This window comes from Drosophila rhopaloa, unplaced genomic scaffold (assembly GCF_018152115.1).
Source record: "Drosophila rhopaloa isolate 14029-0021.01 unplaced genomic scaffold, ASM1815211v1 contig_163, whole genome shotgun sequence".
NCBI lineage: Eukaryota > Metazoa > Arthropoda > Insecta > Diptera > Drosophilidae > Drosophila > Drosophila rhopaloa.
Window position 1 is genome coordinate 7,216,085 of NW_025335043.1, and position 10,624 is coordinate 7,226,708.

Here is a 10,624-nt window from a genome sequence, read left to right on the forward strand (position 1 = left end):
ATTAACTTGTTTTTAACATCAATTTGGCTCACAATGTTCGTCGTGGGCATCTTTTTCTTATCCACCGCATGTTAATGGGAAGTTTACACATAAATACTAATAAAAACTCTTAACGTGGGTTCTTTTAACCGCATTTTGAATACATTTACCCGCTAAGAGGAAAGAGCTGTTAAATAGATTTATAGATGCCTTTCAAGTTTTAACTTTATATTGAATTTATGGACTTTTAAATGTATACTAATGATGGGACATTATTGAAAGATAGGACACATTTTTGATTAGTAAGTTATTGTTTACTAATCTTCTAGCCCTTTCCACTTGGTTGATATTTTCTCTTTAAAGCTTCTAATGATTCTATTCCAAAAAATCTTAAAACTAAAAATATTCCGATTCTATAACTCACCATCCGTAATCCGAATCACTAGCATCCACCACAAACCAGAATTACTCACAAGTCCTCTCAGTTATATAGTACAGATTTCGGCTTGATCTGCGGATTAAGTCAAATGGCCGTTTGGTTTTTCGTTTATTGTTCAGAGAGTGTTTACACGCATATGTTTTTTTGTTGTAGTATACAATAGATACTTAACGATTTCCATGCAATGTAGTCATTTAGTTAAATGTAATGTAGCAGTTTGTTAGGTGTCCTATTGAGTTGCGATTGCATCATTATTACATAACTTGAATTTTTTTTGGCGCGCTAAACGTAAAGCTTAAAATTTAATCATGTTTGTTGATTGTTTGCGTAAACAATGAACCTTAAATGAAATACTTAATAAAAGATCGCATGAAACAATGTGTGTGTTTTCTTTTGTTTGTGTTTTTGTGTGGGTGTGTGTGCTTGTGTGTGTGAGAGCGTTGGTCGAATTTGGCAGCTTGATGGGATCAGGATCGGAATCAGGACTTCCTTCCTCTCCAGCTGCTTGTGACGATGCCAACTCCAGCTCAACGGCAGCCAAATTAGGAAACGATAAACAAACTGCAACGAAACGAAAGTAAGATCAGTTTCAGTATTATGGAAAGGATATAATTATCCTGCCGAAGAGAGAACCTACCTACCCAATCAAATTTTTAATTTTAAAAGAAAAATTTAAATCTCAATTTTATTTAGTTTCACTTTTTTTTATTTGTCAGAAATCGCTTCACACCCATTTCTACTCTACTAACATAGTAAGTTCTGAAAAGTCTACTAATGTCATCCCAAACATACAAAATTCTTGGCCAACTCCATATTTGTTGGTTGGATTTTAAGGTAACCGTCCTAAAAACAATCACTGATTTTTGGAAAATCCAATGACTGAAAAATGATTATTAAAATGGGTCAGTAAATATTTAATAGCGTTACAAACTATCACCCAAAAAGTAATACTGTTTTCAAGGGTATAGAACGGCATATGCATAAATATTGTGAGTCATAAAAACAACAAATGGTTTACAAAAAGTCTGATGACGAATAAGACGTCACATGCTTTCGAGATTAAATTATTGGTCCCACAAAACGGTCTTCCGTTTTCTGTTATCTCAATCATATTTAAATTGTATACCATATGCAAATTACATATATATTTTTATCAAATCCTTTATAAAGCGAAAAGGAATTAAAATGAAATGAATATGATTCTTCACAGAAATAGAGTATAAGCAAAACTAAGCAATGTCTGTTATGAATATTCTGTCATCCTCTGATACATAATATACTTTACTTACTTTTTTCTCGACTCATCGAACGCAATTTGGGACCGCCTGCGGATGGGTTCCCCTAGCGTCCAGCGTCCGTTCCGTCTACTTGTTGTTGATGGATAATCGCTCAACGCTGGCGAGCAGCTCATCGGCGGTCTGGGATACAACCTGCTCCTGGTCGTCGCTGGTGCTCAGGTTCTGGAGGCGCTTCTCCAGCGCCGAGAGGTCCTCCAGCTCACGCTGCTGTTTCACCATGTAGCGCAAGATAAGCGTGGTCAGCATACACATGTCCTCGAGGATCTTGGCCGTCTCCGGCGTGGGATGATCATAGCGGTTGCGCAGCAATCTAAGCTTGGCCTCGGCCAGCTCCAGCGGTGACTTGTTGCTGCGGTCGTACATGTGGACACTGGCGCCGCCCTGCAGCAGTACGCCCACCACAATGTTGAAGTTATTGGAACTGGCCGAGATCACAGCCAGATGAAGTGGCGTATTCCCCAGCGAGTCGACCACGTTCGGATTGGCACCGTACTTCAGTAACTGCTGGACAATGGGTATGTAGCCACGGCAGGCGGCCAGATGCAGGGGGCTGCGATTGTACTCGTCGGCGGCATTCGGATTGGCCCCGCTCTCCAGGATGCGGTTGAGCAGCTCGATGTTGCAGGTGGAGGCGGCGGTACGCAGTTTGCGGCCATTGGACTGGACGAGTATGTTGCTGTAGCTGTAGGAATGCTTCAGCCTCTGCATCCGCGGACGCATCTTGAAGCTCTTGCTGCCCGAGGGCAAAGTGCTCGGATGAATCAGGCTGGGCAGATACTCGGCATTGGGGGCATTGGGATTCAGCGGCAGGGGCGGCAGGTGCGGCAGTGCAAAGTGCTCGCCCCGATCTCTGCTCAGCTGGAATGGTGTACTCGTGCTGCTGGGATTCGAACACATGTTCAGGTTAAGGTTCAGGTTGAGGTTGATGTTCATGTGCGGCCACTCGCCGTGCGTGTTTGGCGACGAGGTGGGCGTGGGCGGCATCGCCGGCGGCGGCGGCGTTATCATGATTCCCTTGGAGGCGCTGGTGGGCATGGGCATCGGCGTGGATCTGGCCAGGACCATGGCCATCGACATGGGCGACGGCGGCATCGACATCTCCACCTCCTCCTTGGCCGCCTCCACGCCGGAGGTGGAGGAATCGTTGTTGGTGGCCGCGGCCATCTATCGCTCTTACTTGGATTGCGTCCTCCGCTTTCCGCGATGCAGTGCGTCTGTGTTCCTGGTTCCGGTGTCTCTTCCTGCGACGAAAAATCTCTTCCCAGGCACGCGCTGCTTATTTTCCTGTCTGTATTGTTTGTTTATTTTTGCTTGTTTTCCTGCCTACTTTGGTCACTCTGACCACTAGTTATTGGTGTGACCCTGCCGTCTCCAAGTCTATTTATCTTTATCTAAAAAGGTTTAATGACTTAATATGTCTACCAATTCACAATTTTAACCGAGTTAAGCTCACCTGGATCTGGGATCCCTAAAGTGGGGTCAGGAGAAAAATATTTTGGCAGCCGCAGTCTGTATTGTTTGTATTTGTTTTGGACCTATCGATATGACATATTTAATAGGTATCGATTGGGTGGAACATATCGGATTTTGTATAACCCCAGGGCTGGCAGTAATAATAAATAATAAGAACAAGTACCTAAAAAATATATAAAATTAATAACTCTTTAAAATGGTTAAAAAAAAAACATTTTTTTGCTCAAATGAAAAAAAAAAATAAAAATAACCATTTAACAAAATGTAATATAAGTATAATTTTTTTAATTCGAAAAAATTGTATTTCGAGAGAATTCTATGAGTAGGTGACCCATTTTGTTCTTTTAGTTTCTCCCATATTCTAACTTTTTATAGTTAATTTGTGTTTTTAATTAAGTTACCAACAATTTTTAAGAATCCTTGTTTTCAAAACTTAAATTTAATTTTCTTCTCCTTTTTTGGAATGTAAATATATGAAGATATATATAACAAAATTTTTAATTACTTTTTTTCTTCCTTCTAGTGAATCCATTAAATTGTAAACTATCTTGTCCACTGTGTACCATTAATTAAACCAATTAAACGGATAGCCCTCAATCGGTGGGGTAATGTCTAAGCCAAGCCAGTAACTTAATAAGACTGAATTAAAACTGTTTTAAACACCTATAAATCTTTTTATTGAAAATTCTTGATCAACTACACATATTAATTTTCTAACAAAGCTGAACGGAATGTTTTTTCCAGCATACGATTCAACTCGCAATTCAATTAGAGGGTTACATACAATAACTGGGAATTAATAATACAAACATCGAAATAAAAGTGAGTGATAATGTTCTTTCTTAAATCCAATAACACAACATACAAAGCGTAATTCGTTTGGTAATCCTGGAGATAAAGCCTCGGAAGTGGGAAAATCAAAGAACGCAGAGGGAAACGCCATTTTTCAATTTTGGGTTAAAACCACAGATTCATTTTTCATGCTAGGTGGTGGGAGGGGTTCGGTGTTATTGGGAGAAGGTCCCAACGAGTGTGCTGATTTAGACCGCAGAAAAGGTGCTTAACGAAAATGAAAAGGAGTGAAACGAATACAGAGTACACAGAGAATTATCGAAAGGATCCCTCTGAGAAGAGATCTCTACAGCAAATGCGGTCTAAATCCGTCTTGCATGCTATTTTAGGAAGTTGATCGTCTCGATGATCTTGTTGCGATTTGCATGCATGTATGCCTTGGTGTGCCACAGCATGTTAATTAGCTTCTGGTCGTCCTTTTCATCCATGGCGATGTCCTCGCTCAGCTGAGGATTGAACCGGAAGTAGGGTACTCCAATGGTGCTGCACCAGGCGCGAGCTCTGTCCACCACTCTTCCATCGGAGCAGGTCGCCTGGTCCACCAGCAGGTTGCCTGGGGATGATAAATCTTGTATTGAAGAAAATATTTCTTGAAAATCAATTAGTCTCACCAATGGTGGAGATGCCGTAGGCTAGTTTAGCTGTATCCCAGATGCTTTCCGGTCGGAACACATCAATGTCCTTCAGCTCAGTAACAGGAATGTGGCCCGTTCCCAACGACATGACCACGGACACAGGTATGGCCTCTGCCTCGCGACCAGCACTGCGTAGAGCCATATTATATTCGTGGATCTCGGTCATGGCGTCCAGCGTCGGGTTGTTTGCAATCAAACCACCGTCCAGGAAGCGACCAAAAGCGCGGAAATATGAAGGAGCCGCTCCTGTGGCACGGGCAGCACGCCACACCAATTGCTCTTGCGGGGGCGGTGGAGGAATTCGACGGTTGTCTAGATATCGAAGAAAATATTGAGACTCTTTCGATATTTATGGTTTTCTCACTCACTTATGGAAGTCACAATGCCCAGAATATCACTGGCACTCGTATAGTTGCGGAATAGATGCAGATCGACGGGTTTGCGGTCCGCCATAACGCCGGTGACCATGATCTTTGGGTGCTTAATATCCGTCATCACGTTGAACTCGCCCAGGTTGTCCTTCAAAATGGACTCGAAAAAATCACTGTTGTACGGCCGCGAGCCCACGAAACACTGCTCCTTCATGCGCAGATACAGTCCCATGCACTGGCGCATTGTTTTGCCGCAACCCAAAGCCAATGCAAGGATTCCTCCCGTGCTGGTGCCGGCAATCCAGTCAAACATGTGGATAATGGGTGTGCGCGATAGCTTTTCGATCTCGAGAAGCATTTGTACCAACACCAGGCCACGAATACCACCACCATCCAGGCAAAGTAGACGTCCACGGCCATAGGGCTTATCGCCAATCTCAGCGGCAAAGGGCGATGAGGGAGATGCCAACTGCTCCGGACTGTCCGCGGCTGAAGCCGGCGTTCCCGAGCCGCTGGCCAAACTGCCGGAAGAATTATCCTTCTTCATCTCGTCTGCATTTACTTTGGTAGTGAACATGCCCAGCAGGGCATCCATTATGCTCTGACCCTTTAATTCCTTTTCAGTATCGACCACAACTGGTTTTCTGGAATTAAAAGTGATATGGCCTTTAATTTGTATGCAATTTAAGCTCTAAATGTTGTCTTACTGTGCCGGTGGTGGCTTCTCCAGTATTCCATTGGCCGCCGCGCCCAGGAAACCGCCCATCACTTGTCGACTGGTGGTGGCCAGCATGTTTTCTATATGCTCTCGTTGTTCCACGGATTCCGGTGCCTCTGGCGGTATGCCATTATAGTTGCCCCTGGCGTTGCATCCTGGCGGACACTTTGAGCCAGTCTCCCTACAGCGTTTGGCTCCCACAGAGTGTAGTATGTAGAGGATTTCGTCTTCCTTGTTGCCACTGGCATCATTGCCCACCATGTGGCGGGGAGTTTTGCCATCCTTGCTTTTCAAGTTGATGTCACACCCAAAAACCACCAAACACTGGACAATCGGCACCAACTTCTTTTCGATGGCGATGTGAAGAGCTGCATTTCCCTCATTGTCTAGCACATCGATATCCGCATCGTGGGCCAGCAGAGTCACTACGCACTCAAAACGATTCCTGGCCACCATCACATGCAAAGCGGTGCGTCCCTCAAAGTTCGTGGAGTTGACATCACAGCCCTCCATTATGAGGGCATGTAGGGTTTCACGGGAGGAACACCAATGCAGAGGAGTGCCGCCATATTTCATGTCTTGTGTGTAAAGCTTGCTTACATTCGTACGCAGAAACGAGGACACCGAAGTGGGTGCGGACGTCTTGTGCAGCTTTGTGATGTTCTTAGCATTGAGATTAACATCGGCGCCAGACAGGAGAAGCGCCTTCACATTTTCCGGCTTGTCGGCGAGGCAGGCTATATGAAGGGGTGTATATCCATCCGAATTAAGGTGATTCAAGTTCACTGTGCTTTTGTCAGTGATAAGCTAAGAACAGAAAGTTTAAAATGTGTTTGAAATTGATAAAGCATGACTGCTCACATTGATTATCTCTTTGGTGGTGCTGGCGGCGTAGTGAAACACCGAATTGCTGTTGATATCTAAGTGTTCCAGCTTGCTCAAGGGCAGCAAAGCCTTCACCATCTCTATGTGGCCCTGTTTGATGGCCAGTTGAAATGGCGACATCATGCAGGTGGGATCCGCCTGGTCCACGCACTGCAACATCTTGGGATTGCTGATATAGTCGATCAGGTTGAAGTAGGCAATCAAATGGGAAAGCGTCCAGGAAGGATTCTCGGCCAGGGCATCGCAGGCTTTTTGCAGGCCATTAACATTGTAGTACTAAAATATACAGGGGTTCAAAAAACAATACAAATTTGCATGTGATCTTCTCAAGAACCTCTTTGACAATGCTGACGAATACGGGCAGCCTTTGCATAAAGGCATTGTAGCGCTCTTCGGCATCCTGCAGCACTGGTGAGCGGTATAGGCTAAAGGATGTGGTATTGGAATCCGAGGTGGGTCGCTGCAGGATGATCTCATAGACAGCACGCTTATCATTGCTGTTGTAGGGTGGTGCAAACAATACCATCGCGTCATCGCGAGCGATAACCTGCAGGGTTCCTAGTGATTCACTCTTTATCTCCAATACCTTATTGGCCGGCTGGTCGCCTCCCAGCAGGCGCTGAAGAACTGCAATCGTAAAAAGCACATAGTCATTATATAAGAGTTTACAGAGGGTTATTCACGGGACAAATACATTCTCAGCCTAGTCTACTAAACACTCAAGACGGCAACACGACATGGAAATGTAACTATTTAGAGGGGGCAATACCAAACCCGGAGGCCAGGGCTCCAAAGGCCATCCACGACATGACTCAAGAGTGAGGTATGGAGTGCTGCGGATGCTGCTTGAACTTTGTACTTGGCGGATGAGCTGGCTAACGTGGATGCGGTGAACCTGACAGAAAAATAATGGCCAGTTTGTTAGTTACATGGGTGTGGGTGAGTAAGTGGTTGCTTTGGATGGGTTGCCAAGAAATCAATAGTATACATCTGCGGCCAATCGGGAGCGAACAGATCACCCGATTGTGCGCCTTTATAATAGTATGAACCTATTTTTCGTGCTTTCCCGCTTTCTCACATCTAGATCTTATCAATAAAATGGCTGCCAGAAAGATGTGATTGTTCTGTGGGTCAGTTACTAATATTTGGAGTAGAAAATATGATGCGTAATTAGGTGAATAACTAATGCCAACACATATTTTGCGGTTATTGTAATAAACACTTTTACTAGCTAACCATTAAACATTTTTCCGCTCTGCTTTTAGGTTTCCTTATCGCACAATTCCAGTTTCAAAACTAGCAACACAAAATAACAAACTGAGCTGTATTTGCAACTTTTTTTTAGCGATGTCAGCTTATATCAGAGATGGGACTTCAGAAACGCGATAGTCCGTGACTAGTTCGTCTTGCAAAGCTTACAACCATAACAGTTTTGATAAATTCAAAAAATGCTCCTGTAATGGGTTCGAGTCTGGTCCAAAATCATATCGAAGCTCTCCACCATCTAGGGTATTAATATTTGTGGTATTTTTGTGGTACATAGCCACGGCCATACTGGCGAATTAGTAGGATTGTTAGAATATTTACCGGATGCCATTTGTTTGCAATAAAAAATCAAAAATAATTAAACAGCACTGGCTATCACTCCGTCAAGAGCTAAATTCCACGTTACCAAATTGAGATCAACCCCGCCCGGCTGGCGCCTTCGAACAGATTGCAGCCCTTGCCCAAAATATAACTGGCTGCCAAATTGAGGATTGAGGCGTAAATTGCACTACAATTTGCAGTTGCACTAGCAGTTAACAGGCAAATCAAACAAGTAAGTGGAACTGGCATGGAGGTGGAGGCCACCGGCGCCTCGGATGGCCAACTGGGTGTAGCTGGGGGACTGGCGGCCGTGCTGGCCACCACCCACTGGGTGGCTCTGGCGACCCCCCCAAGGGCACGAGGTAACAGCAGCGCAAGTTTCACCGCGACCTGTGCCATTATAATCTGGCGAACGGCGCGGTTTCAGTGCCTGTTCGGCTACTGCCTCCGTGATTCACGACTGTCCAGTAGCAGCAGCAACAGCAGTGACTCCCGAGCGCCTGACGTAATTATGCGCGTGCACTGACCACAACTAAATCAAATTCTGGTCTTGCTGTACTCCTACAGATAAAGCAGATCCCGACGATGCAGAACAATCCCAGTCCACAGCTGCCCTGCAAGGGCATCCTCAAGACTTCGCGCAGTTTCGACAAGTCGGGAGCCAGGTGAGGTCATTGGCTAACCCCAATTCATAACACTTCTCAACTGTCATTCCCCTTCAAAGTTTTCGCAAAAGTGCCAAGTTCGATGAGCTCAACGTGATGCAGACCTTCCATCCGGCCGACAAGGACTACGGACATATGAAAATCGATGAGCCGAAAACGCCGTACAACTATACGGAGGCCTACGAGGACAATAGGGATGAGCTGGACACGGAGCTGCTGGTAGAGAAGTATGAAGCTGTTCTCATTTGCTTAGGTTCAAGAAATTAAGGGACTTTCGTAGCACAAACAAGGGGACAAGGAATACCTATTTATTTACCAGAAAATGCGTCTTAGATTCTTGGTAAACATACATCTTATTTGAAAACGTAAGTGTCTATTGCCTTATCGTTTAGAGATTATAAAAGCGTAGGCAATGACATCTTTACAGATTCGAGAGATAATGTTTTTGCAGTATTGAGTAATTTTCGCCATTTACTTTCTTCAAGATAAGTTAGGAATTTAATATAAAGTCAAGCAGCAATTGAGAACGACATTTTATAATTCAATTGTAAATAAATAAATTACCCATTCCCATTTTCTTTGCATTCATAGCCACGAAAGTCTTTTAGTAGGAACCTTTTAATTTCTCAACAAATCGTTAAACTATACAATCCTTTGCAGACTCCGCATAGCGGCCAACACACAACCGTCGACGGAGAGCATCGAGGATGAGGGTTCTTCCGGCGACGACCAGCCTTTGAGCGAGGAGGAGCGACGTAAGTGCCAAGAACCACTCAGATTCCAAACATTTCTCATGTACTTGGGTTGCAGAACGACGGCGGGAATTTGAGCGACGTCGCAAGGCCCACTACCGCGAGTTCGAGGCCGTCAAGCTGGCACGCAAACTGATCCAGGAGGAGGACGACGACGACGAGGACGATGACAAGGGCGCGGATAGCCGGCCCTCGGGCTCGGCACAGGGCGCTTCTACATCCGGTCGCTTTGCGAGCAGTTCGGCGAAAAAGTCGAGCCCCAAAGTCGACGCAGCCACATCCCCGTCTACCAGCGCCGGCCATAACATGGACCTGGAGCCATCAAACAACTAGAAGCAATATCAACCCATCAATCAATCACTAATGTTTACCTAGCGGACAATGGACGATTCTGAGGGCAGCTCATCCAAACAATGTACTAACGAAATTATATCAAGTGCTGTGCGAGCGCGGAGTGAGAAGTGGATGCTGATTAGCAGAGTGGTTAGAAGTACTCGTGATTAATGAAATTTACCCAACTAAACACGAATAACAAACCGTCGCCAAGGAGGTTCGTCATCGAGTAGTGAACACAGCCGATAAGCCAAGCCATTACTTGTTGCAAATTTGTTTTACAACACAAACTGTGCATCTGGTCGGAGAATCTGATTGTACGACAGTAAATATAATTATCGTATGCGTCTCAGCCGTAGCGTACTGTTGCAAATGTAGTTAAAAAGTCTTTTAAATTTATATCGATACGAATACCCGTTGAATTTTAGTCCAAGTCTCCCGTTCGCAGCTCCGTTTGCATTTAATTTGATTGGATGCCCAGTGCCACAGAGGGGATAACTTGTTGTAACCAGCGTTGAAGTTGATTTGGCCTTACTTTTAGTTATTTATTAATACGATACTATTATGATTACTATTAAGTTTTAGCCATCGAATGCGAACGTTTCAATAAAGAGAGCCCAAAACCCAATTGAAAAAT

General features: G+C 44.5%; 3 protein-coding genes across 4 annotated transcripts; 1 reads left to right on the plus strand and 2 right to left on the minus strand.

The window, feature by feature from the left end:
- Positions 1–460: 460 nt before the first annotated feature.
- LOC108039309 (poly [ADP-ribose] polymerase tankyrase-1) lies at positions 461–3,281 on the minus strand. Its single transcript, XM_017116257.1, has 3 exons — positions 3,170–3,281; positions 1,708–3,107; positions 461–979 (listed from the first exon to the last, which is right to left on the minus strand). The coding sequence occupies exon 2, from the start codon at positions 2,878–2,880 to the stop codon at positions 1,783–1,785; it is 1,098 nt and encodes a 365-aa protein (XP_016971746.1). The 5' UTR covers positions 2,881–3,107; positions 3,170–3,281; the 3' UTR covers positions 461–979; positions 1,708–1,782.
- A 552-nt stretch (positions 3,282–3,833) lies between these two features.
- On the minus strand, positions 3,834–8,012 carry LOC108039288 (85/88 kDa calcium-independent phospholipase A2). Of its 2 annotated transcripts, XM_017116233.2 has the most exons (8): positions 7,887–8,009; positions 7,420–7,545; positions 6,985–7,277; positions 6,627–6,926; positions 5,755–6,572; positions 5,045–5,691; positions 4,653–4,988; positions 3,834–4,594 (listed from the first exon to the last, which is right to left on the minus strand). In XM_017116233.2, the coding sequence occupies exons 2-8, from the start codon at positions 7,457–7,459 to the stop codon at positions 4,362–4,364; spliced, it is 2,667 nt and encodes an 888-aa protein (XP_016971722.1). In that variant the 5' UTR covers positions 7,460–7,545; positions 7,887–8,009; the 3' UTR covers positions 3,834–4,361. The 2 variants fall into 2 exon arrangements, with proteins under 2 accessions (XP_016971722.1, XP_016971723.1); XM_017116234.1 differs by lacking the exon at positions 7,420–7,545 and having other exon boundaries at positions 7,887–8,012.
- A 170-nt stretch (positions 8,013–8,182) lies between these two features.
- On the plus strand, positions 8,183–10,615 carry LOC108039289 (protein phosphatase inhibitor 2). Its single transcript, XM_017116235.2, has 5 exons — positions 8,183–8,469; positions 8,805–8,902; positions 8,962–9,129; positions 9,563–9,657; positions 9,713–10,615. Exons 2-5 carry the CDS (start codon positions 8,823–8,825, stop codon positions 9,985–9,987), a joined length of 618 nt encoding a protein of 205 aa, XP_016971724.1. The 5' UTR covers positions 8,183–8,469; positions 8,805–8,822; the 3' UTR covers positions 9,988–10,615.
- The last annotated feature ends 9 nt before the right edge of the window (positions 10,616–10,624 follow it).

What these genes read in the sequence shown, in the direction of transcription:
- LOC108039309 (XM_017116257.1), bottom strand. Translation starts at nt 2,880, where the DNA reads ATGGCCGCGGCCACCAACAACGATTCCTCCACCTCCGGCGTGGAGGCG.
- LOC108039288 (XM_017116233.2), bottom strand. Translation starts at nt 7,459, where the DNA reads ATGTCGTGGATGGCCTTTGGAGCCCTGGCCTCCGGGTTTG. An exon ending in AGCCCTGGCCTCCGGGTTTG is followed by an intron (nt 7,278 to 7,419) that starts GTATTGCCCCCT and finishes TTACGATTGCAG; the next exon opens with TTCTTCAGCGCCTGCTGGGA. An exon ending in CCACCAAAGAGATAATCAAT is followed by an intron (nt 6,573 to 6,626) that starts GTGAGCAGTCAT and finishes TTCTGTTCTTAG; the next exon opens with CTTATCACTGACAAAAGCAC.
- LOC108039289 (XM_017116235.2), top strand. Translation starts at nt 8,823, where the DNA reads ATGCAGAACAATCCCAGTCCACAGCTGCCCTGCAAGGGCATCCTCAAG. An exon ending in TTCGACAAGTCGGGAGCCAG is followed by an intron (nt 8,903 to 8,961) that starts GTGAGGTCATTG and finishes TCCCCTTCAAAG; the next exon opens with TTTTCGCAAAAGTGCCAAGT. An exon ending in TTTGAGCGAGGAGGAGCGAC is followed by an intron (nt 9,658 to 9,712) that starts GTAAGTGCCAAG and finishes CTTGGGTTGCAG; the next exon opens with AACGACGGCGGGAATTTGAG.